The following is a 27,006-nucleotide window of genomic DNA, read 5'->3' on the forward strand; positions in this document are numbered from 1 at the left end:
ACTTCTTAGGAACAGCATCTCTAAGGACATTAACTACCTTTAAGTCTTAATTCCTCATTAACATCATCCGCAATGCAGAGTGTTTCGTCAACATGACCTGGTCATGTTTTGATTATCATGTTGGCCGGCCACTGGATCAGGTTCAGTCCTTTAAATACCTCAGCAAAGACCTGGAGAAGATTCTCTTTTGCTTTTCTCAGCATGTGAACCAGATCAACAAAAAGACTCAAAGTACTCACCTTCTGAGGAAACTAAACGCTTTTGACTTCAGGTAAAAGATTTTAAAACAGCTCATGTATGAAATCCATCCTCATATGTAACATCTCTTCCTAGTGCAGTTTCACTTCTTCTAGCTTCTAGTTACTCACCTACCTATGAAAAACTTTTAATTATTTATTATATGTTATCTATGGGAAACCATCTGCAAATTAACCACAATTTTCAATATAGTCTACATGTACAGAAGGCACAGAAGAAATAAAAATATATATAAAAGTCACAGCAGGTTGATATTTTTGTGTTATTTTGGGATTATTTATATTTTTACTTTTACTTCCTCTTCTTCTTCTCTAAAATCAGACCAATCTTTTACTTTGCAACCTGATTATGCACAGAACCGTAATTTCAGGGTATTGTCACAGCCTTACTGTCTAATGTGACACCAAAGACAGTTTCATTTAAAAAAATGTGTATAAAGTTTGCTTTTCTGGCTTTTTGTGCACCAACGTTAAAATTTAATTTACACGTTTATAAAGTTTCTCATCTTCTTTGTCTTTGGTCACAACCTTCAGGTTTGGTTTTGGATGCTGTGATTTTCTCACATGCCTAATGTATTATTCCTTCAGATTTTGTTTTTCTACGGAGCCAGATTTTATGTGTTTTTTTTTCCTACCACCATTGCAGAAATGATCTGCGGCGCAAAGAGCCACAGCGCTTTGGAGCAGGTCTCTGGCAGCTGACAGCTGGACAGCAGCTCAACGGTGATCACTGCTGACAGCACCTCCTGCAAAACAGGAAAAAAAACAAAACTTCGAATAACTTGAGTTTTTGAATATTTGAGGAAAGTTTTAGTGCATGGCATCTTCTACTCAAAATATGCTTTTGCATTCAAATACATAAAAATAAACACTCCAACAGAGATCTTCAGGTTGAAAAATCTGAAACATTATGATTGCAAAGATTTCAAAGAAAATGTCAATTCTGAAATAATAGAGTAAGGCTGCAGCGATTAATCGGATTTACGGCGACCCATTTATTGGAGTATATTAACTCAAAAAAGACCAATTACTAAAAGAACAGCACATTCAGAGCAGTAATTAAGTCAAAAACATACGTATATCTTGAATTTAAGATAAAAAACAACTACTTTGTAAATTTTTCCCAGAACTCCTCAAGTGGGAAAGTTTTAGCTTCACCTGGTTCAAATGCTGCTAATAAAATCTCTTATAACCTTTTGCTATCTAATTATCAATCGCTTAATCAGCTCAACATGCTTGACTGATAAGTCAAGCAGAAATGAGCTTTTCACATGTTGATCTTATAAGTATATTTTTTAGCTGCAAATGATTAAGCTTCAGATAATATCATTATTTTCTTATTTAAAAGGAATTGAATTACATCAATTTTTAATGGCACAAAAAAAGGCTTACATGAAAAACTGCCATTTTTTAAACTGATTAATCAATAATGAATTATTAAAACTATCATTAGCTGCAGTCATACTTCTGTATTCAGATCAAGTGTTAGCCAATCACACAAAATCTCGATTTATGACAATAGACAGTTAAAGCGGATTAAATGCAAAATAGAAAAATAAAACCTATCTAATTTATATCAGGGATATTTACAGTTAAATTAGCTCAGGTGGAAAACCCACTCTGTCTAACATCAACGAGAAAACATTACATTTAAGAAGCTGCAATGTGCAATAATGACAACAAGACTAATTTAAACCACCAATGTGTGGTACAATACAGACCAAATGTTTGGACACAACTGTGTATCCAAACTTTTGGTCTGCACTCAGTTCAGACCAAAAGTTTAGACACACCTTCTCACTGAATTCAATGAGAAGGTGTGTCCAAACTTTTGGTCTGTACTGTATCTCTCTTTCTGCTCAGTTTCACCTTCCAGTTTCCAGCCCTCAGCTTGTGAACATCCAGCCCTTCTCTGATCATCAGCAGAAGCATGTTGAACTGACTTGTGGTATTTTTCTCCACCAGGTGGCGCAACAGGTCCTGCACTTCTGGCTGCAGCTTAGCAGCATCAGTGGATGACAACCACGGAGCTGAAAACAAGTAAAAAGTCAATTATTTTCTACTTTTTTATAACCTAGACATTTGAGTGGAATGAACTAACCTTGAAACTGATTGAATAGCTGTTGGGTCTGATTATCTATAGGTTCCACTTAAAATAAGATACAAGGCTAAAACTGGCTTCTGTATTGTGAAAAATCTCTTGGAACTTGTTAAAAAATAGAACCAGCCCTCTAGATTGAATGAAGATTATATTTAATTTGGTTGAAAATGTTTATCAAATTAGGAGTTTTAGGGCTTTGTTTGGCACATTAGACCCAGTTTAGGAAGCACAGGTTCTAAAGGGTCGTATGTTCCCGGATGGGTCTGCCTTCAGCCAGTAATTTAAAACCCAAAAACAGTAATCGGAAAATGTTACAATCAAGGTATCATTTGGTATAAAGCATGTCAATTTGAATTAAAATAAATGTAAAAACCACTGCGTTTGTAAGCGGTAGTAGAAGTTCCTCCTTTAGAAAACACATTTTGTCATAATTTTTTGTTTGCCATATTATCCTAATCTCTTTTGGCACAGAAACCCATTTATTAGGCCACATTCATTAAATAAATTTTAAAAAATAAATAAAAGTTACTAATGTTGAGTAGCTTTAACATTTTTGTACTTCCATTTGTGTCTCAACTGCTTCTAAAATCAGCTCAAGCGCTTAAAAAAAACTTTCGTGTAAAGTCACAAAACAGCAGGCACTGACCTTTCACCTACTAACCCCAGAGAAGCCAGCCTGTTACCTAGCAACCCCAGCTGAACTCAGTCCTTATCTAGCAACCCAAACGGAACTCCAGCTAAAATCACATGATCTAAGAATTATATTATGAAGAAAATGTAGTGAGCATGTTTTGTACAGTCCACAGATCTATCCTAACCTGTTCAAGAAAGAATAATAAGTCATCTTTAGTGACTTATTTAGTATGACAAACTTACATTTTTTTAAAATAAATTTTATATCACTTATGGTTAATTTTTTAATACTTTGGATGGATTAGTTTGTCAACAAATAAGCAATTTTCTGTTGGGGATCAATAAAGTACATCTCATTCTAAAGTATTACCATGAGATGAGAGTTTGTTAGCTGTAATAAAAAAAAAATTAGCCTACAGTCGTTAACTTTTGTTATTCGACACAATTCTATGCATTTGAATTTACATTTGATACAAGATTTTACTGTTTGTTCCATTTACTTTTCAGGAGGTGGTCCACATTCTGGATGATCTGAACGTAGAGCTCCTCCATCGCCTCTTCTTGCTCTCTCATCTTCTCCATCGCTTTATAAAACGCTGACAGGAAACGGAGCGAGCACACCAGGAAGTCCATGGGCCTCGGAGCCGAGCTCATTTCTCTCAGGATCTGCTGGCAGATGGCTTCATAAAGGTTACCGTGTGTCAGCGTACCGTTGTTCTCCAGTGATGCCACTTCACTCCGCAGCATCACCGTCACAACTTCTACAACAAAGGCTTGACCGAGGGCGCTGGCTGGCTGGGCTACTGCCTCGGAAAAGACACTTTGGGGCTTCAGAGCAGACTCCACAGTTGGTCCCAGCAAAGAAGTGACCCTAGTGAGTATTTCTGTTAAAGTCCGATCTATTGCTTTGTTTCTTCCCAAATTAGACATCAATGCTTGGGAGAAGGAAGTCAGAGAAGCCAGGAAAAGATGAACAAACATGGACGCTCCAGAACTGGGCTGCTCGTTTAACATTTCTTTACTGGTCAAGTAGGAACCAACCTGGTCCAGGTTGAGTCTAACGCTGCTATTTCTGGTTATAATCAGCTGAACTAATGATTTTATGAAGCCCTGCGCCGCGCTGACTAAATCCAGCCAATCAGAGGTGATTATGACTGCAGGTGTTCTGCAGCGCCGCAGGAGAGAAGCCAGAGCGGTCTGTAGAAGAGTCCCGCCGTGGACGAGCCTCAAAACACTCGGGAAGCCGATTCCCTCCAGCAGGCGAGTCAGAATTCGGAGCAGCTTCCCGAAGAACAGAGCGTCCCCTCCAGATTCAGGAGGCTCTGGACGCACGGAGGTGGAGGTAAACGTGAAGAAGAGGAGGAGGAAGATGGAGGAGAGATCCTCAGAGTTCATCCCGTCTGGGTTGAGGTTGAATAAGATCTGGATCAAGTCGAGGAGCTCCTTGGTTTGCGTGTCTGTCAGCAGAACTAAAACCTCTCCAGCTTTAAAAGACGCAGAGATATCCTGAACTACGGCCTCGGCGACCAGCGGCGAGAACACAGGATCTGATCCAGAAGGAACTGACCCGGTTTCTTTCTCATAAACCATCACAAATGAAGGTTTACGTTTGGGTGTAAGTCCCACTCTGAGAACGCCAATGATCCTCCGAACGATGGAGCGAACTGTAGCAGAGAAGACCGACGGCAGCTCTGGAAAAACTTTGCTCAACGCAAGCTGCGAGGAAACGGAGGAGAAACTCAGACTTCCAGGAAGCTGATCTCCGGACCGTTCCACATCTCTGTGCATCAACGAGCCCACCAACACGTCTGCTACGTCTCTGACATCTTCCTCGCTCATGTGGAGAACAAGTAGAGGCAAGTTTGACACAACAACAAACCAGTGAGCAGCAGGGTAAGTGCTGACGTTCACACCGCCTATCTGACCGTCCCACACATCATCTCCAATGGTTTCCTCCTCAAACTCCGACTTGGCCACGATAAACCGGACCGCCGTCTTTAGCAGGGCGGTGGTGCTGCTTTCACCCAGTAAGGCTCTGTCCAGTAAAACCTTCTTCATCTGCTGCAGGGTGAGGAGTTTGAGTAGCAAGCAGCTCACGGGGCTGCAGGACGGAGTCGGATGGAGACGAGTCGGTAGGAACGCACCTGATATCAGTGCCTCCAGGTGGGTTAGCAGTGGAGACCCTTCAGTCCCGTCCACAGCAGTCAGGAATGAATCCACTGACATGTATTTGCTGCAGTGGATGTGGAAGAGAGCGTCCACGTCCACCCAGGTGTATCTGAGCAGAAGAATGACCTCCTGGGTATTCTGTTCCCATTTTGGTACTTTATTTTTACGTTTTTTTGGAGAGGATTTTAAAGACATATTTAGCAGATCTTTCATCATCTCCTGCATCTCCTCCATGAAGGCTTTGCTCCGCCTGACTAGAAGAAGCGGAGACGAGTTATCGAGAGTTTTCAGGTTGATCAAAACGACATGAAGCAGCTGACAGAGGCAGCGCAGCTTGAGAGACGCAGCTTCTTTCTTCTGGTGTCCGTCTATCTCCATTTCCTCTTCGGCTAACTCCTCATTGACCAAGTCGGGCAGTAAATGGGTCCTGACGTTCTGTAACACTAACGAGCAAATCTCCAGCACCTGAGAAGGCGACGAGTCCAGGAGACAAAACCTGAGAGAAGCAGACACGCCTTCGGAGAGCAGAGGGGGGCGGCGCTGGTCCGGAGCTGGCTGGCAGATCACAGAGAGCAGCGAAGAGAAGAGATGAGGCAGCTGCCGCAGCTTAGCGTAGGTCTGGAGGAGAGCGCTCACCATCAGCTGGACAGACACAAACACATTCTGTTATTCTGAGTAAAAACAAGCAGTTTATTTTCCACATTTTAGATGTAGCATAGGATGAGGATAAATCAAATTTACACTGCAAAAAACGCCCAATCTTACAAAGTGTTTTTGGTCTAGTTTCTAGTGCAAATATCTTAGTACAGCTGAAGACAAAACTACCTTACAAGTAACTTTTCAGCAAGACATAGGAGCTTGTTTGGAGTCAATAATTCCTTACTATTGATTTAAAAAGTACTAGTTCCACAGACAGATTATTTCACTTATAACAGCATTTTTCCCATGTTTTGAGTGAAATAATCTGCTAGTGGCTCTAGAACGTTTTCATCAATATTAAATAATTATTGACTTAAAACAAGCTCACTTGTAAGTTAGTTTCGTCTTATTTCAAGACGTCTAAGACTGGATGACATGACTGGAAAACTTATCACGATATAAGCTTCTCATATGGGTCAATATCGACCAGTATTGATTAGTTTTTTGTTTTCAATATCTGAGATACTACCAAACTGTGTGACGTTTCCTGTTTTATCCAGTTTTCATTCCAAGTCGTTCTAAGGTGAAACCTTAAACTGCAGCTATGCCAGTTATTCAGCAGGTTGTTGCTAGGTAACCAAAGAATGAGTGAGCTAGTTGTTGCTAGGTAACCAAAGAGTGAGAGAGCTACTCGATTCCACTAGCTTTACTTAGCTGGCCGTGAGATGTTGAGCAGCTTAAGCCTTCCCCCTGCCTGCATCTCCCAGAATTCTGTGTGGTTCAATGATAGATATTGATCACGTTTTTATCATGTTATTTATAGATATTGATTGATTCTTCTCCCCTATTTGCACTACGAGTAGACAAAAAAATACTGGGTAAGATTTTGTGCTTTTGTTGTGAAAATACTGACGGGTAAAAAGTTATCATCCTGTGATTTGGCAGATTAAAGACAAACCACGTCAGATTTGTCTAAATCAATCTAAAAATACCATTGATTGTGTGTTTTTAGATGTTTATCCAAGAATGGAAGAGGGAAAATGGCCTGTAAAAAGCTCTAACCTGTCTGGCGCGTTGAACTTGTGCTTCCATGTTCTCAGCGTTTACCCAGGCCGAGGACAGCAGATGCTCCGAGTCAGGCTCCAGAATCAGATGGTTGAGATTCAGCAGCACCTTTAGACACCGGTACCACGACGGTACGCTGACATTCAAAACAGCAAAAGCAGTTAACCTTATATAAACATGAAAAGTAAAGATGCAAAAAGAAAACCTGACACAGAAAATCCTTATTTGCCTAGTTCATATTTTTGCCTGCATCATCTGCTAAGTGTTTTTTTCCAACAGATGCAGTTTTTTTCACTTTCTTCCTGTCTGGACTCCTTCCTGCTTCAGGTCTCCAGCAGAGTTCAGACATACAGCAGAAAAGTGGCTCTTTGTTCTCGTTAACAAACAGAAGGTAAACAGGCAAGTTTATGCTGTTACACACTGTCTCGCCAAAATAAAACGCCACCACAATATAAAGGTCACATACACGATTATATTGTTGGACCACCTTTAGCTCTGAACACACAACAAATGTAAATTGTTTAATTATTTAAAAAAGGAAGCGAATCAGCTTATTATCTGCATATTTTAATATATTTCTAATATTGTATAAAAAGTCTTAAGTCAGTGGTGTCCAAACGTTTTGTGATCAAGCTGAGATCATTCAAGAACTACAATTTTTGTTTCTTAATAAAAACTAAAAGAACAAAAACATCAGTTGTTTTAATCTCTTCAATAATGTACTACATAAACAATATTTTATACATCAAAGAGGTCTAATTTTTGTAGAAAATGAATCTTTAAATCATTGTTGATTCAAAATATAATCAGGGTCTAGAACAGCGGCCGTAGTAAATAATACTGATAATTTCCAAAACCTTTTTGGGTCCTTGTTCTCATTTTTTCTCTCCTATTTTTTTCTGATTTGCAAAATAAGTTGGGCAGGACTTTCTGTTTTTAGCCAGGTGTAATTAGACCTTTTGCAATAAACAATAAATCAATTAATTGTACGATAAATTAAAACGAGCTCAATAATTTTCATTTTCATGATTTATTGTTTTTCTCTTTTCTCTCTTTCTACCAGAAACTAGACAACAAAAGCCTTGAGTCTGGTCCTTTTGAAGGACATTTATGTTTACAGCGACTTCATAGTTCATTTTATTTGTTGTTTTTGGTTTTCTTTAGAGATATATTTAATGTGTCTTGCAGTTTGAATGTGTTCTTGCATTACTCTGCCATTACTATTATATTACTTGAAATTTTTCTCAAAACAACAATATTATTGTTCATCACAAAAACTTCTGGGACAATTTATTGCCCAGTAAAACTTATCGTGACAGACCTAAGTGTAATCAATGAAAACAGAAACATTGTCAATAAAAAAAATATTTTCTCTTGTACCTAAAAAATTGTTTGAAAACATTTTATTTTTCTGTAAAAAATTCCTCCTGGGGCCAAACAAGACCATTCATAGGGCCGCAAATGGCCCCCATGCCACACTTTGGACATCCCTGGATTAAGTGGTTAACTTCAATTTTTCCCCATTAGTCATCAGAATAGACAATAAATGAATCAATCACTAAAATAATCATTAGCTGGAGCCATACACCTGTATTACAAATAAATTTTAAAAAACCAACAACTTCATAAACTATTAAAATGAGATGTTACCTCGGTTGAGCTTCATTCAGGAGAGTTTGGGCCACGGTTCTATAGAACCTGAGCTGGACTTCCCCGTGTCGTATCCTGTCTGCAGCTATGTTGTAGATGTCTGCGGACAGAGCCTGGCTCAGCAGCGACTCGGCGGCCTGCAGGGCCTGGCTCCAGCTCTGTGGGGAACCTGGAGGACATTTCTGCTCAGCGGAGTCTCCATGAAGCTGAAGTTCTAACATCGTGACCAGTCTCGCTAAAAAATAGAAACACAACATCTTCCGCTCCTCGTCGCTTTCTCCTTTTCCTTTCCCGTAGCTTTCCAGAAAGAACCTGAACATCAGAGACGAGGCGTCGGACTTCACCGAGTAGCGCAGAGTCGGCTCGCAGTAATCCTGAGCGTCCAGTTTGGAAAGCAGAGCGCCAACAGGCTTAAGAGGACCCTTCGTCCAACCTGAACCACGTTTCCCAGAATCCTCTTTGGCTGGGAGGAGCTCTGCCTTGTAGGACGCCATTTGCTCGGAGGGGAACAGAGCCAACTGGAGGATGGAGTCGATCTTGAGGCGGACATCTTTGCGCAGCTGCTGCCGGACATGACGGTGTGTGTAAGGAGCAAAATCCTGAGAAGTCAGCAAGAATCTGAGCAAAACTAAAGGTTGGACCAGCTGGTTGGTGACCAGAGTGAAGACTCTGTTTGGGTTGGCTTGTTGTCGCTGCACTGATACATAACAAACCAGCACCTGAAGCAAGACTTCAAACAGATTAGAAGAGGGTTTGTCTGTCTTAGACTCATCAGTGATCATCAGATTGGCGTCAGGTTCCACCTGTAGATGCTCAGAATCAGCATCTTTCTGTCGTTCTGTGTGCGACTGCGTCTGAATCTCATGGCAGGCCAACAGGCAGGACTTGGCCAGCAGGCTGACCATCAGTTCATACTTTGTGGTAAATACAGATGAAAGGGCAGAAGAAGACAGAATCCCCCGACACACGCTGAGTATGGTGGGCAGAGACACCGGTGGGCGGCTGTGTGTGCAGTCCTGCAGGAGGTCGAGCAGCAGCTGAAGGAAACATAGAAAAACTTAGCATTAATGCTGCAATATGTACCTTTTATAAAATATACTGTATATATATTTTTACATATTTGTTGAAACTGTAACTTTGTCATGATAATCTATAAAAAAAATTTTTTAAATCGAGTTCCTCTGTCTTCTCCCAGTGCTAACTAGAAACAACCAATCACAGCCAGGAGGCGGGTCCTATCGCTGTCAATCATGTCCATGTGCGCGCCACAACATTCTCTGTATCTAACAGAGAATGTTGTGAATGCTAAAGCTAGTTAGCCACCGATATAGGCGAATAAACAGTTTTCCTGTAACAGTGAGTCATTTCTCCACCGTTAGCCCCTTTAGCAGCGCATTTACGAGCTTGATTGGCAGCACTAAGACCCTCCTCCTAGCGCTGATTGGTTGTTTTTGACTGGGAGCGGTGCATTTCTTCACACAGCTATAGTAGCTCAGGGAGGAGGTGAAGGAACGCGATCTTTTCACAGATTACCTGTGGGGTCTATTTTAGTTCCTAACCTGCAAGGAATCAACCAAAAACACAAATTGCTTTTCTGCAGAAGAGGGTCGCAGAGCCAGACGCGGAGAACCGCCGTCAAACGCTGCCTGGGGTCAACTCCGCCAGCTCTTAGTCCCCAACTGCCTTTTATTATGTTTACAAGAAAAGAGGTTGGGCTTTTTCACACAGTCACACAAAGAATTAATCAAAAACCTTTACTACAGGATGTTCTGGAACCTTCTGTGGACATGCCCCAATCAGTTTCACAGGAAGCTGACAACACAGGCAGCTAATGACCAAAGCAGCTGATAACACAGGAAGGTATAAACGTTTCTAACCCCCAAGCAAACACTCAGGAAACAGTTAATAATGTACCACAGGAGAAAAGAAGTCAAGTAAACAACACACAAAATAATAATATGAAAACATAACCTCTCAAATAAACTTATAAGTAAATGAACTTAGATAATTTTTCTAACATTATCTGTCTCATAACATACAGTCACAACATGGTGAAAGTTAATAAACATATATATATATATATATATGTATATATATATATATATAAATCTGTTTATTTATTAAAGTTTTGATGCTCTAATGCATCAAAATTCAAATGTAAATTGCTGAATGCTGACAGTAAATGAGGTAAGCCTTGGTGTTTGAACTGAACCACTTACACACCTGCGCCATGTTGAGCCTCAGAGTTACTGTCTTCCCCTCCTTGATGAAGGAATGCAGCTTCCTGCTGTGAACTACTTCATCCAGGTAGCACCACAAGCCTTCCAGGACGTCCTGGGAGAACTCCACCTTCTTACTGTGCCAGATTGTCAGGGCGTGGGTGCACCAGTCCAACAAAACCTGCATGCAAAACAAGTCCAGATGAAGAAACATGAGAAAACATGAGAATGTTGTGGATGCTAAAGCTAGTTAGCTTATGATCTAAGCTAAAGCTACATCCTGGAGCACCGAGTAATATGTCAGTGACCTGGCCTAAAGGTTTGTGCTTTAACTACATATGAATATTAGGAAATCAGAGTTTTATCAGGGTTCATACGTTTTTCCCACAGTTTAAATTCAGACATTTTCAAGGTAAGTTCTTAAACTTTGGAAATAAAAACAATACAAATGATCTAAAAAGTGTTTATTTTCACTATTATCATATTTATTACTGTTATTAATAATTTTATGGTCATATCTAATATTCTATAGCAGAGACAAGATAAACTAAAACATAATATAATTTTATGTTTTGAAATGTCTTTCTCCTATACACCTGACTGATCCGAGAACAAAACACTAATTTAACAAAAAAAATTCCACAATTTCATTAACTTTAACGTATACAGTACAATGAGCAAGTGAGACACTGAGAACAATAAATATTCATTACATTGAAACAATCCAAATTGTGCTAAGCTAAATGACATTCCTGCTTGAATTAAATGCTAAAATACATTTATTTTTTTAGAGATTAAAAAATCTCTCTCTAAAAAAAGTACTCACTAAAGTTTCTGGTGTTTAGGAAATAGAAATAATTTAGGTAATTTTAGCTGACCTAAAACAGGAAAGGTTTAGGGAGTCTGATTTAACTTCAAACTGTAATTAAACATGATCACTTTGATTAAACTGATTAAAAATGACCACATTTTTAATCAGTTTAAAACAAAAGTTTTTGTTTTGTTTACCTTTGCTGTGGCGCATTACAGCCGCTGTAGTTTCTAAACTCGTTTGTGAGTTTACGTCATTCACAACAAACATCAAATAGAACAAATATATTTCATTAAATTTTAACAAACAAATGGCTTCTATCACGATAATTATGTGAAATTAAATGAATTATATCCCAACTTCAGAAGATTTGCCTTTACCTTTACAGAGCTCTTTGGTTCCTCCTATCAGTCTGTAGCTTCTCATACTGACGTCATCAAACCAAATGTCAGATCTACCATAACTGACTGACACCTGCTGGCCTCGGGTTTGCAACCAGCTTGTGACTGAGAAACCAGTAACCTCCTCCGAGATGATGACATGAACTTATTAGTTCCTCTGTCCATTGTAGTGGCTGATATATTGTGAAAATCCGGTAGAAATTATGCACTAATGGAGTCATGTTTACATAGAAACAACACGCTGCTAGGCTTTGTTTGTGAGACTCGCGGTCACGTGGGTTGGTTGTTTGCGGAGCTTGGTAAGGTCCATTATATTCTAATTTATTGATTGTGACTGATTGAATCGTGCCCCACAGCAACCCTGTTAACATTCATGTGTTCATACCTGCTCTTTGTTGGGCAGCAGACACTGGGAGGAGATCCACGCAAACCGGGCCAGCTTTAGCCTGTCCTCCCACGGAGTCTGTGGACTCTTCAGCTTCAGGTGGATTCCTGAGTATATGGCCGCCATGGCTGCAGCAGGACACAACAGAGACAAGGCGCCAATAAGCGAAAAGATATGAAAATAAAGTGCAAAAAACTGACGCTCTGCTAAAATCATCAGAGAATCTTGTAAGACATTTATTAAGTAAACATAAACGTGAATGGCCACGAATATATTTTGTATGAAAAGGAAAGCTACATCTGTAGGAGTCAGTATTTCAGCTCACTCACTCACCTCTAGCTTCCTTTAAGTGACAAATATAAAACCTCTCTCGATATTCGTCAACTGCGTGAATAAATGTTCAATATTTTTTATTTAACTTATTTATTGCAGTCTATAAACAGACATAACAGCAGAGTTCAGTACCTGCACGTGTCTTCCGCCTGTTCTGATTTCCCCATGAGACAGACCCAGCCAGTCGAGAGTCGATGTAATCGATCGGACAAGCTTTAATCGTAAATAATGGACATTAATAACATGCACAATGAAAAAACAAAATGAACATTAATCGTTGCATATCTTTTGACGAATTCTGTACATTATTTGCTGACTAAAATTTAATATATTTTCACGGCCTGTTAATAGGCTGATAAAATTTATATTTATTTTTTATGTATTTGTATTATTCAAATTTTCATGTAACTTATGTGTTATTATTATTATTATTATTATTATTATTATTATTATTATTATTATTATTATTATGTGTTGGGCTTCCAGAGATCCAATTTTTAAAAAAAGATTGTTGATTGCATTTTCCTTTATTTGACCAAATTGAAAAAAGAGATACATACTCTGCGCTTTTTATTAAGAAATATTTAACTTGCACCAAGAAAAAACAAACAAACAAACAAAAAATAATAATAATAATAATAATAAAAATAAATATGTTTATTCTTCATTTTGTGAAGTTAGTCAAAGTGGGTAATAGTGGCCAGACATTTTACTCAGATAGTATTACTTCGTCATAATAATTTTACTCAAGTAAAAGTAAATCTACTTGTTTTAAACCCCACCTTGCCCAAAAAAGTGTCCCTTCATCCACACTCTTTCTTCCATAACACTCCATCCCAGTTGGTGGCGGTAGTGCGCACTCAAACGCTGCTTAGCAACCACTATTTTAAAAAGGAATAAGAAGAACCGTTTTTGTGTTCAAGCTTGTTCGCTCTGGGTTCGTTTAGTTCGGCCTGGGAAAGTTTTCTTACATCATCAACCTCACCGAGGCGGATATACCGTGAGTTACTGTTACCTGCGAGCCGAAGAGGGTCACCTTTAATGTTTGTGTGATTCCAGCTCACTCCAGGTGGATTTAGGTTGAATGTCGCGGGGCTTTCCCGGATGTTACGGCGGTTTTCGGTCTCTGCTGTTTGCGCTCCAGGTGGCCGCCGGCGCAGATGATAGTGACGGGCAGCAGCAGGGTGTTGGGAGCTGGTTAGTGATAAGAGATAAACTGGGTGAAAGGCGACTGTCAGGGGCTGATAAAGTCTGCAATAACGGTCTAAAAGACCCCGCAATGTAGCGACGACAAGCGTCCCTGCTGAGGATATGGAGTGCTGAGGGACTCTGCTTCGAGTGGACCGAATCAGAACCACGTCGACGCTGTCAGTTAGTCAGTGGTTCTGAATGTCTCTGTGAGGCATCAATATAATCAGATTTGTTAAATTACTGTCTCACCGCTGGGACAATGAGGCTTTTAATTCGCATGAACAGGATGCACTTCAATAAATTAAAGCTGGCCCAGTCCAGGTTGCTGTGCCTGGAGCACCGGGCGATCCTTTCAGCTTCCCACCGGAGGAGGAGGCAGTCCGCCGGGCTGAAGACCTCCGCATGTCCACCACCCAGTCCCGTCCTCTCTGTCCTGTCCTGCAGCGCGTTCACCAGCGGACTCTCTTCCCTCCGTGGACGGACTGTCGCACACACACCTGTTGCTTTTGCCAGCTCGTCGGCGGCCTCCACACCTGCTGAGTCCGCGAAGAGCCAGACGGACGCGGAGAGCCAGCGGATTCCGACCACCGTCCCTCTGGATGATGTTAAACGGATTCTGGATCTCGCTCACCCGGAGAGATGGAGACTGGCAGGTAACCTGCAGATAACAGGCTAAAACAATGACTCAGATTATAGATTTATCACTTCATATTTTACCTTTACTAAAAGCAGCATATTAGTTACTATTACAGTGATTTGCGGGACCTGATTCTCAACGATTCTGGCACCTGGGCTAGAAATTGATTTGGTGTCCTATCCACTAAAGGAAAAAAAAAACTAATGTAAACTACAGTGCATTAATCTGTAAAATTGAGTATGAACTCATGGTGGGTTTATTCCATCCCTTGGCCAGAAGCTCCACGTTGTTCCCAAAAAATGCTATAAATTCATAATTTTCAAATCCTGGAGTACTGTTTATATTCATAAACATCCCAAAATATTATTACAACTCATCTGATAAAGGTCTCTGACACTTATATGAAGAACAATGTCTGAAAAAAATGCATTCATAAATAAATAAATACATTTCCAGGTCTCCTCTTAAAAAGTGCCATTTCTAAAGTCTGGCCCGGGTGACTTGCTCCATTTTTCCATGAAGTAATATCTTACTAAACATTATAGCCTTGAAATATTGTCCACATACATTTTCACCTTAAAATGAATATAATTGAACAAAAACATATGAAATGAACATATATCTAAATGTTCAAAGAGGTTCGTCAAGGAAAAATATCTGAGTTTTGTCCTGTAAAAGTTAAACAATGAATTCACTCAAAGTTATTTACATCCAGCTTATGCTATCATAATTTTTAATGCATTATGGTTTCCTATATAAAGTGCATGTGTCAGCCTGTGTTAGAGGCTGGCGGAAGGCCTTTAGCACTGGTCTGCCCTCATCTGCTTGATGATAAAAAATGTTGTTTCTCTTTGTTGAAGTTAATAGGAGGCTGGCATTTTTATTTCAGGAAGCCCTTATTTTCTACAACTTCTACAAAGTTCATCAATTTGTGTAATTTTCAGCAGTTATTTCTGTACATTTTGCATGCTCAGTTGCCCAAACGCATAGAAAATGTAACCTGTGTTCACTGCTTGGCAATCATTCCCTGGAAAAACACTAGACTCTTTAGATTTTAATCCAGATTTCTTCCTGCATGTTTTTGGCTTCTTGCTCCTCCAGCCGGCGTTGGCTTCCTCACCGTCTCCAGCGCCGTGACCATGTCGGCTCCCTTCTTCCTGGGCCGAGTCATAGACACCATCTACGCGTCCGGCGCAGACACGGAGACGATGACGGCCTCTCTGACGTCCCTCTGCCTCATGCTGACCGGGGTTTTCTTGTGCGGCGGCGCGGCGAACGCTGCCAGAGTTTACCTCATGCAAGCGTCAGGTGAGTCAAGCGGCACATGAAGGATTCGCTTGAAGACGTCGTGCATTACTTAGACATGGACAAACCTCTTAGGTACACAGCATTGTTTTACGTCGAGCAAGGCTGAAACAATCGGATAAATTGATTATTGAAATAATCGTTAAGTAATTTAGATAACTAAAGAACAACACACTCGGAGCAGTAATTAAAACAAAACTGAACAAAAAATAAAACATTTTGCATTTAAAAACAAAAAACTTGTGTCTGTAAATATGTTCAAATCCTCAAGTGGCAGTTTTAGCTTCACTTGGTTCAACTTCTGTAAATAAAATCTCCTGTTAGCACCATTTTCTATCCAATTATTAATCAGTTAATCCAAATAATATCAATAGATCAGCTGAAACTGTACTGCTGTTAAGTCGAGCAGGAAGAGCTGAGCTTTTCTCTTGTTGATGTTAATGAATCCTTTGCTACAAATGATCAAGTGTTCACTAAAGGAATGTTATTCTATTTCATTTTAGGCAATAAGGTGTTTATTTGCATTTCTAAAAATAATTGTATTATCTGTTTATTTCGATGTTTTAATGTATTTCTAATATTGCATAAAATAAGGCTCATATTAAAAACCTGCAGAATGTTTTTAAAAATCTGTTTAATCAATAAATCGTCAAAATAATCTTTCCTCTCACCTCAGGCCAGCAGATAGTCCGTAATCTCCGAGCCACAGTTTTCTCCGCCGTCCTCAGGCAGGAAGTGGGTTTTTTTGACAAGAACAGGACCGGAGAGCTCATCAACAGGTTGTCGTCTGACACATCGGTGGTGGGCCACTCGATCACGGACAACCTGTCAGACGGGCTGAGAGCCGTCGCTCAGGCAGTGGCCGGCGTCAGCATGATGGTAAAACCCGTCTCAGTCTGAACAAACAAGCTGCAGCCACTTTGGGGCAGGAAAGAGAGCAGTTTTAAGAATCTGAAAGAAAGCTGTTAATTCCACAGAAGAGTTTTTAAATTTGAAAGCAGGGGACCAATTATCCAAAATTCATACTTTTTTTGTATTTCCATTTTGGTCTGAACTGATTTTAAAAACCCAAGCACTTAAAAATAACCACGACCCAATTTTTGGCAATAAGTTAATGTTTTTTAGTGTCTGGAAAATGAGCTGTTTTGAAACCTCCGGATTGTTGAGTCAAATTCAACGGGCACTGTGTCATTACCCACCAACTCCGACTGAGCCCAGCCCGTTACCTAGCAACTCCGACTGAGCCCAGCCCGTTACCTAGCAATTCCGACTGAGCCCATCCTGTTACTTAGCAACCCCGACTGAGCCCATCCTGTTACTTAGCAACCCCGACTGAGCCCAGCCCGTTACCTAGAAACTCCGACTGAGCCCAGCCCGTTACCTAGCAACTCCGACTGAGCCCAGCCCGTTACCTAGCAACTCCGACTGAGCCCAGCCCGTTACCTAGCAACTCCGACTGAGCCCAGCCCATTACCTACCAACCCTGACTGAGCCCAGCCCGTTACCTAGCAACCCTGACTGAGCCCAGCCCATTACCTACCAACCCTGACTGAGCCCAGCCCGTTACCTAGAAACTCCGACTGAGCCCAGCCCGTTACCTAGCAACCCTGACTGAGCCCAGCCCATTACCTACCAACCCTGACTGAGCCCAGCCCGTTACCTAGCAACCCTGACTGAGCCCAGCCCATTACCTACCAACCCTGACTGAGCCCAGCCCGTTACCTAGAAACTCCGACTGAGCCCAGCCCGTTACCTAGCAACTCCGACTGAGCCCAGCCCATTACCTACCAACCCTGACTGAGCCCAGCCCGTTACCTAGCAACTCCGACTGAGTTCCATCATGTTTGGTTTGCTGGTTTTACTATTGCATGCGCTGTACAATGGCTGCTGGAAAAGACAAGTGTTTTGCTCTTGACTTACCATCCAGGAACTACTTGCTGGACACTTGTTGGTTGTGCAGGATGCTCCACTTCTGCTTTTCCCCAGTGTATTAGAAGCCTGGCAGGTCGCCAGACCTCAAAATCGACAGAACTGATCAAACTGAAATCTCTTTATGTGAGAATGATTTTGTAATGAAAATGTAATGAACATGTTTTGTGTGACCCGTAGACGTATACTAACCTGACCTGTTCAAGGAGGCATGGTAGAGAAACTTGCCTTGGTGATATTTTGGATGGTATTTTGTGTAAACAACCTACATGTTCAGGTTGTGGTCATTCTGCTAATAGCAGCATAGTTAGCAAACTGAGCGTATTAATCGCTCCGTATTGGGAATAGTTTTCATTGTCTTGACATCTTCTTGTCCTCTTCATTATGTCCTTCCTGTATAAGTGAAGCGAGTTTCAGTCAAGTTACTAAAAAAAGACTCTGGCACGGTAAAGTGATTCACAGGAAAACTAATTATACCTAAAAGGAAACGGATCGCTTCTGGTTATTTCCTTTTCATTCTTGCTAGGCCTGCTTTATATTTCTTAGATTTCTTTAACTCATTCCTTAAAAAACGTATTAAAACTTGTTCTACTTTATTAAATTATTTGCTTTCTCTTTTTCCACCTAAAAGAAAGTAAGTCATTAAATACAAGGTTTGTTCTCATGTTTTTCAGTGATGAGGAAGTGAAAGGATTCCCTGAAACTACTTATCAGTTCCTGCAGCCGGAATGAGGAGATCACTGATCTTTTTATTATTATTAGATTATTATTATTAGACTGTGAGCTTTCTACATTCACAACACAGCAACAGCTCTGTTGCTTCAATCCAGTTCAGTTTATTTATATCCCACCAATTCACAACTAATTTTCATAGTGTGACTGAATCTAACTGGCATTAATAATATGTTGTTGGATTTATTTACACCTGAAACACGAGGAGTCGCTGGTCTGGTTTAGTTACTAGAGAATTTTCTTTCTTTCAGGAAGTTATGCCTTGTCTGTGAGGACAAATGCATTTTTAATTATCAGTTTATTGCATTTAGCATGCGTAAAAGAAACTGGTTTGGGTTGGGCACTGAAACCGACTCAATACAATATAAATATGAAAAGTGAAGAATTATACAATATCTATACAGAATCTATCTTTGTGTGTTCTTTATGAAAATCTTACCACAGTATGCATTTAATTAGTCTGTTGATGTCTTTATACTGCTGTTTTTGTTTGTTTTTCCACTAATTGCAGCTTTCTTGTTGTTTTCTCCAGTTCTATGTCTCTCCCAGTCTTGCGAGTTTTGTTTTGATGATCGTTCCTCCCATCGCCGTTCTTGCTATCATCTATGGCCGATACCTTCGCTCCATCTCCAAACGAACACAAGATGCACTTGCACAAGCGACACAGGTACGCAGGCTGGCAGCAGAAGGTGGTTTCAGGTTATTTTTTTTTAACTTTATATTAATTTGCTTTTATGCTCAGTGTTACGTCTTTCTTCTCTCTTATTTTAATGTGACCCTTTTCAAACCAGTGTTTGCTCAGCCCTCAGTTTGTATCGGTGTGATTTAAAGCCCGCTCTGCCTGTTGTAACTTAATTAAAACTGGAGATAAAGTTTAATAAGCCCTAATAAAACGGTGCATGCAGCTGGCGGAGGAGCGGATCGGCAACATCCGGACGGTTCGGGCCTTTGGTAAGGAGCTGTCAGAGGTCGACAAGTACACACAGAAGACGGACTACGTCCTGAGCCTGGCCAGGAAGGAGGCCGTCATCCGAGCCGGGTTCTTTGGCGTGGTAAGTGTGGCAACAATTGTGATGCAAATCCACAGTTATAGCAGGAGGTATTGCACACAGGATTCTGCTGTGTTTGTGTTTTGTTTTTTTTACAACACTGAACCACTAAATAATACTCTTCCATGTCAGGGGTATTGTAAAGTAAAATTTTAATTTTGTAAATTTTTATACGTCCATTTGGGTTTCTGCTGCTTCTATAAGCAAACCAAATACTTAAAAAAAAAACATCCAGCCACTTTTTGGCAGGTTAATGTTTTGGTGTCTGGAAAATGAGCCGTTTTTGAAACCTCCTGATTGTTGAGTCATATTCAATGGGCTTTGTGCCGTTGTTTAGCAACCCCAGCTGAGCACAGGCTGTTACCTAGCAACCCAATCTGAGTTCCACCACATTTGGTCAGCTGGTTTTACTGCTTTATGCGCTATACAATGGCTCCTGGAAAAAGACAAGTGTTTTGTTGTTGACTTTACCATCCATAAACCAGCTGCATTGGTTGTGCATGAGGCCCCACTTCTGCTTTTCAAAGATATCCAGCTGTATAACTGCACATCCTTGTCTCAGGGTAAACATTGAGTTAGGGGTTGTGGCCAGCAGCAGCTTACTTGGATTTAGAGTTTAAAGGCCCTAGAAAAGCTCAAAATAGGCAGAACTGAGTAACTAAAATCGTATTATCTAAGAATGATGTTGTTAAAAATGTTTTGTAAAGACCATAGATCTATCCTAACCTGTTCAAAGCATAATAGATCACCCTTTAAAACAAACACAAAAACCCCCCCAAAATTTACAAGTTAGACAACAACCCATTCTCCAGCTGGATTTTATCTCTAGGTGTGTATGTGTTTTTTATTTTGTAAACTTTTATTAGTCGGTCGTATCAAGGGGAAGTTTTGTCATGGAGACTTTTAGCAAGTTCTCTTTGTGTAATCACTGTGAGTTGCACCAGATGCTGTTGTAATTAAGTAAAACGATGCATCTGTTTATGTCCCAGACTGGTCTGAGCGGTAACCTCATGATCCTGTCGGTGCTCTACAAAGGAGGCCTCCTGACGGCCAGCCAGCACATGACGGTGGGAGAGCTCTCCTCCTTCCTCATGTACACCTTCTGGGTGGGCATCAGCATCGCAGGTAACTCCATGACTGCTCTCTGATGCACTATGTATGACACACAGTGTTTGTGACTGATGGGGTGTGTGTGTGTGCAGGTCTAAGTTCATTCTATTCAGAGCTGATGAAAGGTTTTGGAGCCGGAGCCAGACTCTGGGAGCTGCTGGACAGGAAGCCTGAGTTTCCTCTAAATGGTTTGTAAGAAGAAGATTTTTCTTCTCATATTTACTTCTCTTATCCATTAGGAGAGGTGGGCAGAGTAGCAAAGTAACAGTAGCACCACTTCAGCATATTTTACTCAGGTAAAAGTTAACAGTAGCCATCCAAGAAATTACTCAAGTAACAGTAAAAAAGTATTTGATAAAAAGTCTACTCAAGTACTGAGTAACTGATTAAATTATTAATCATTTCATATCTAAAAATTACATCATCAGACCAAAATATAAAGTTAAGTTCAAATTTCTGTATTTTAAAGAACCAAAATGACAATAATTCATACATGTAATAAAAATAACTAGATCAGGTAAAAACATGTTTTTTTCCCAAATCAGTTTCTTTCAATAAAAAAAACTTACGAAACTTCAACAAAAACTGCAGGTGTGTGTCTGTGTCTGGTGAGTTTTTGGTTAAAACAAGTTTGTTTTTAATTCTGTGGATAGAAAATCCAGAAATTTACTCAACTAAGAGTAAAAATGTTTCATAGTAAAATTACAGAGTCATAGTACAGCATAGCAAAAATACTCCTAAAAGTACCTTTTTTTTTTTCAAAAAAAGTTACTCAAGTAAATGTATTTGAGTAAATATAACTAGTTACTACCCAACTCTGTCCATTAGTGATTTTTATGTCTGTTTTGGTTTTAGTTGGCCCATTGTGCTTTTTGGCTAAAAACAATGTCTTCTCCATTACTTTGCTTTTCTTTTAACAATATTTCAGGTTATCTATTTTTATTTACTCCACTCATTTACAGAGGGACGGATCCTATCTCCAGATCACCTGAAAGGCCAGCTGGAGTTCTCCAACGTCTCCTTTTCCTACCCGACACGGAAGGACGCTCCTATTTTCCAGAATCTGAACCTTCTGGTCCCGGCGGGAACCATCATGGCCGTGGTGGGGCCCAGTGGCTCGGGGAAGTCCTCCCTGGTGTCTCTGCTTCTCAGGCTGTATGACCCAGATGCTGGTAAGAGTAAATAAATGTCCATCTGTTGTGTTTTCCAGGAAAAGATCTGTTGTCTTTTCCTGCTCATCTTTCAAGGTTGGCGACAAAGCAGCATGACTTAAGAATAATTTAGCGAGCTCAGTTAATCTAGCAGTTATGTTTCTGGACTTTGGCGAACATGTATACTCACGAAGAACATGCTAGAAAGACTCCAGGCTGATTTTAAACCAATTACCTTAATGCCACTAGGCAAAAGTGCAAACTACAGCTTTACTGTTCAGCTTAGGGCTGTGCGACATGAGTTAAAAATAAAAACTGATATATTTCATACCAGATCTTTTTTTTTTTATTTAAATGGGTTTTTTTCGCTTTCTCTTTTTAGAAAGAAATTACAAATGACTTGTAAAAACGGTTAATATTTCAATCATCCCTTCGTTAAGCTGTACGAGAATTCTTGTTAAATTACGAGACTGCAGTCATAATATTGGCACAGTAAAGATGTAATTTTACCAGAAAGAAACATCTTAAAATTACGAGAAAAATGTTGTTTCAATGAAGAAATTTTGTTTTGATAAAATTAACAAAATATGACATAATCTGCTCAGTCCGTATGACTCTTTCTTCAAAATAGACTCAGTTGGTTGCATGATCGTTTCAAATCCTGTTACTGATAATGATGCTGATGTTTTAAAAGATTAAATATTTCTATACTTAAGTTATACTTTGGCAAAAAAATAAAACCAAAGTATAACTTCACATTTTCATTTTAGAGTTCTCATAAAATGACTTCTTCATTCTCCTAAATTTACGACCGTACATTTGTAATGTTATGACTTTATTCTTGTAATAAAATAAACATAGCCTTAGCACGGTCGTAATATTCCGTCATAGAGTTGACCTGAATTCAAAGTCCAAATGAATAAAGCTGTAAAAAACGCTTGTCAGAGATGGTAGACATTGAGCCTACAATCAACTCCATATTTTCCAAAAATTAAATGATCACAAACCAAACATTTGATTAATTTATCAAATCGATTTAGCAGCACTAGTGCAGCCTGTGAATGAATGTGCTGCTGCCAAGTTAATGGACATTTCTGCATCTTTATGAAACATCTCTCTTCTCCAGGTACCATTACTATAGATGGTCATGACATCAGGGATCTGAATCCCTACTGGCTCAGGAATCACATTGGGACTGTCAGCCAGGTAATTAAAGACCCGTTGAAACCCAACACCAGACTGGAAAGCAGCTTAAAGGATTCAGGATTTAAAGGAGAATACAGTAGTCACTGTGTTTTGTCTCTTCCAGGAGCCAGTTTTGTTTTCCTGCTCCATCAGAGAAAACATTGCATACGGCGCCATCGACCCGGACGCTGTGACCATTCAGGACATCCACAGCGCCGCCAGAGTGGCCAACGCCTATGACTTCATCCAGAGCTTTCCCAAAGGCTTTGACACTGTGGTGGGGGAGAAAGGAGTGCTGCTGTCAGGTGAGGAACTGGGGCAGCAACAGGATGGATTAAGAGCCACGCTTTAAAGGGAACCTATTAGGCAAAATTCACATTTTGCACATTTTTGTGCTTCCAATTGGATCTCAACTGCTTCTAAAAACAGACCAAGTGCTTAAAAATGCATCCAGCCATTTTTTGGCAATAAGTTAATGTTTTTTTGGTGTCTGGAAAATGAGCCATTTCAAAACCTCCAGATTGTTAAAGGGACAGTATTGCGTATCTTCCAGCTATATAGTGCCATTTTATAGCACAATCAAGTAACAGTGTTATCGTTGTTATAAAAAATGCTATATTTCAAATATGACTTAAAAGAAATTTACGTTTGTAATTTAGCGCCTTAAAATTGGGCCACTGTCTCTTTAAAAAGTCTTGATTTTGTGAAACTCCACCTTCAGGAAGTGATCACAAAATCGCTCTCAGTTAACCCTTTAACATTTTGCTAGCATTGCACTGAGAAGTGGCTCATAGAATGGGCTCAGCTGAATGGTTGCCACTGCAGATTAAAGTATTTAATCTCCATGCATTAATGAATGCATTAATGAATCAAGGCAACACTCCAGGTATGCTTTTGATCAATCAATCAATCAATCAAATTTTATTTATATGGCACATTTCAGCAAAAAGGCATTTCGAAGTGCTTTACATCATAAAAATAATGGAATAACATTATAACATGATGTAAAGCTCAAAAAAGTCACTTTCACATAATACCACCACATTCCACAGCACTGCATCGTTACCTAGCAACCCCAGCCTAGCCCAGGCCTGTTACCTAGCAACCCCAGCGGAACTCCTGCATGTGTGGTCATGGTTTTACCTCTGTATGTGCTGTAAAATGGCTACTGGAAAAGATAAGCGTAAATGAGTCTGGGGATATTTCTCTGGTGGAAAAAAAAGTGACATTAAAGCTGCCACTGCTAGCATGCAGCTTTTACTCACGATTGATCTGTGTCTGGATGTCAGGTGGTCAGAAGCAGAGGATAGCCATCGCCAGAGCTCTGCTCAAGGTAACCACAGCCACATGTTTTCTGTTGTTTTCAATGCATAAGAGGAAAGCACGGCTATATTTAGCTTTTTGTTTCTGCACATAGTAATGAATAGAGGTGTAAGGAAGATTAAAGTTGGGTTACATCAAGAAACGGTACTAAAGTATCTAATTGATCACTGTAAATGGGCATAAATTACAAATTGGTAGAGAAATTCTTCCTAAAAAACACGAATTTGTCATTTTAATGTTTCTTTTTTTCAGAACCCAAAGATCCTGCTGTTAGACGAGGCCACCAGGTGAGACTGACTGACTGAGATGGTTTTCAGTATTTTGACTGTGGTGGCTTTTACCTGACACCTTCTGGTTTAAAACACTTCCTGTTTCATTCTGTTCACGAAAACGTTTGATTTCTTCTTTACTTCAGTGCACTGGATGCTGAGAACGAGTTCCTTGTTCAGGAGGCTTTGGAGAGCCTCATGGAAGGTAGACCATTCATTTAGTCGTTACAGCTTTAAACAAGCAAACGGCCTGCATTTCTTTTATCATTACTCTTGTTAATCACACTTAGGACTGAAACAATTAATCGCGTTGAATTGGCTATTGAAATAATCGACTAATTTAGTAACTGCTTTTGTCATTACCTGGATATTCAGACTCTAAAATTTGCAATTTGCTGAAAGAACAACATACTCAGAGCAGTAATTGAGCCAAATTTGATTAATCGATTAAGCATCAGAATAATCAATATGTTGATTAATATGATGATTAGTAAGGTATTAATCGTTAACTGATTCTAAAATGTGCCATTTGCTTAAATGGCAAATTTTAGAGATTAATTTAGAGAATAATCAATTATCAAATATTGTAATCATTTTAGAGTAATTGATTGTCAGAATAACCGATTAATCGTGAGAATAATTGATTATTTGTCAGAATAATTGATTAATCGATAACTAAAATAATCGTTAGTTGCAGCCCTAATCCCTTTCTTGATGAACAGGGAGGACGGTGATGATCATTGCTCACCGCCTGTCCACCATCAAGAACGCCGACTCCGTCGCCGTCCTGGACCAGCAGCGGGTGGCCGAGTGCGGCCAGCCCACGGAGCTGCTGGAAAACAGGCAGGGACTGTTCAGGAAGCTGATGGAGAAGCAGGCGTTTCTCCAGGAAGAACAGCAGCGAGCGCTTCTCTGAGGAGAGGAAGAGGAGGAGGGGAGAATCAAATATGAGGGAAACTGCAGTTTGAGAACAGATTTTCTGAGAGCGGATCACATTTGTACTGAAGCCGGGATTCACTTATTCCTGGACACCGATTTAATCTGAGTAAGATCTGAGGACAAACTTTTTACTCGCTGGATGTTTGATTTCTAAACCAAACCCTCCCACGTGCTATGAAACACTTTGTGTAATCACTTTATACAAATCAGCCAAAAACACTGCTAAATGTATATTTATGTACTGGTGTCTGAACTTGAAAACTTGAAGCTTTTTACTGCTCTTTTTAGGGCCTAAATAAATACAAGCAGCTATATGTGGTTTTTACACTGTACTGAAGACGTTATTGACCAACGTGTGCTCATTGGAAAGGTTTGGTCTATAAATTGTTTTCTATGTAAAATTGTCTTTCTTCAACATCTGCATTTACAGTTATTTACATTTGGTTTGAAGTGGCTGCTATAAAGCTGCTCAACTTGACCGTTTTTACGAAAGCGGGTCGAGTCTCCAAACCATCGTCAGAATCAGACATCGACCGACTTAAAGCTGCAGTATGTAACTTTTATAAAAGATTTTTTCTTAACATATTTGTTGAAACTGTCGCTATTCAACAGTTTAATATGAGACAGATAATCTGTGAAAAAATGTTTACTCTCTGCCTTCTCCCAGTGATAAGTAGAAACAACCAATCGGAGCCAGGAGGCGGGTCTTAGCGCTGTCAATCACCCTATGTGTGGCGCTAACATAGCCTGTCAATCAATCAATGAAATTTTATTTGTATAGCACATTATAGCTGCAAGGCATTTCAAACTGCTTTACATCATATCAAACACAGAAACACAAAGTAACATAGAACCAACAATCAAAACACGACATTAAATCAAGTTCCATCAATAAATTTGTAATTGATTACGTTTCAATTGTCAGGAATAATCGGGCTAGTTAGCATGACCACTGATGACGGCAGATAAACAACTTTTCTGCAACAATGAGTTGTTTATTTTCCATTTAGCAGCGATTACATGAGGTTGATTGACAGCACTAACACCTGTCTTCTGCCTCTTATTGGTTGTTTTTGCTGGGGGAGCAGTGCCTTTCTTCAGACAACAATGGTATCTCAGGGAGATTATCTGACTTATTTTTTTATAGAAGTTGGATACTGTAGCTTAAATGTTTTCTGTTGCAAATTAGAGAGTAGATGCATAACAACTGTATGTCTCTCAGAGATATAAATATTTAATCATGAAAGCCTTTAATTCTTTATAAACATGTCAAAAACCACTGAACACTTCCGAACACTTGCGAACTAAATATTACAGCTGGTAAAGAAATCCAGACTATGAAGGAATAATTCTCTCCATGAAACATTTAAAAAGTCTGGATTAAATCCCCTCTTTTTTTGTAATATCTGACTTTTAAATGAAAACCTAATTGGAAGCATCAAACATTATTATTGCTTTTCCCCATTTTCAAATGCCATAAGGTTGTGCCCCCTGTGAAGAACTATAAAAATATAACTCCTAGT

The 27,006-nt window shown here is 39.8% G+C and overlaps 2 protein-coding genes across 4 annotated transcripts in view; one reads left to right on the forward strand and one right to left on the reverse strand.

Moving 5' to 3' along the window:
* Positions 1-12,895, reverse strand: part of urb2 (URB2 ribosome biogenesis homolog) — a 31,327-nt gene extending 18,432 nt beyond the window's left edge. The window contains exons 1-9 of one of the 3 annotated variants that reach the window (XM_028015497.1): positions 12,796-12,822; positions 12,664-12,714; positions 12,331-12,458; positions 10,738-10,914; positions 8,515-9,551; positions 6,862-7,000; positions 3,492-5,802; positions 2,127-2,287; positions 893-1,003 (exon numbers count right to left, since the gene is read on the reverse strand). In XM_028015497.1, coding sequence (XP_027871298.1) covers positions 893-1,003; positions 2,127-2,287; positions 3,492-5,802; positions 6,862-7,000; positions 8,515-9,551; positions 10,738-10,914; positions 12,331-12,456 — 4,062 coding nt within the window. In that variant the 5' untranslated portion in view covers positions 12,457-12,458; positions 12,664-12,714; positions 12,796-12,822. Of the gene's footprint in view, positions 1-892; positions 1,004-2,126; positions 2,288-3,491; positions 5,803-6,861; positions 7,001-8,514; positions 9,552-10,737; positions 10,915-12,330; positions 12,459-12,663; positions 12,715-12,795 lie in introns of those variants that run through there. The other 2 variants (XM_028015496.1, XM_028015498.1) reach the window with 2 other exon arrangements.
* Positions 12,896-13,511: 616 nt separating this feature from the next.
* On the forward strand, positions 13,512-25,815 carry abcb10 (ATP-binding cassette, sub-family B (MDR/TAP), member 10). Its single transcript, XM_028015518.1, has 14 exons — positions 13,512-14,507; positions 15,593-15,799; positions 16,473-16,675; positions 18,990-19,124; positions 19,363-19,509; positions 20,496-20,631; positions 20,709-20,804; positions 21,579-21,788; positions 22,894-22,973; positions 23,077-23,257; positions 24,242-24,285; positions 24,528-24,562; positions 24,691-24,749; positions 25,267-25,815. The coding sequence occupies exons 1-14, from the start codon at positions 14,114-14,116 to the stop codon at positions 25,458-25,460; spliced, it is 2,121 nt and encodes a 706-aa protein (XP_027871319.1). The 5' UTR covers positions 13,512-14,113; the 3' UTR covers positions 25,461-25,815.
* Positions 25,816-27,006: the final 1,191 nt, after the last annotated feature.

The sequence above is a fragment of the Xiphophorus couchianus genome, chromosome 4 (assembly GCF_001444195.1).
Source record: "Xiphophorus couchianus chromosome 4, X_couchianus-1.0, whole genome shotgun sequence".
Taxonomy (NCBI): Eukaryota; Metazoa; Chordata; class Actinopteri; order Cyprinodontiformes; family Poeciliidae; genus Xiphophorus; species Xiphophorus couchianus.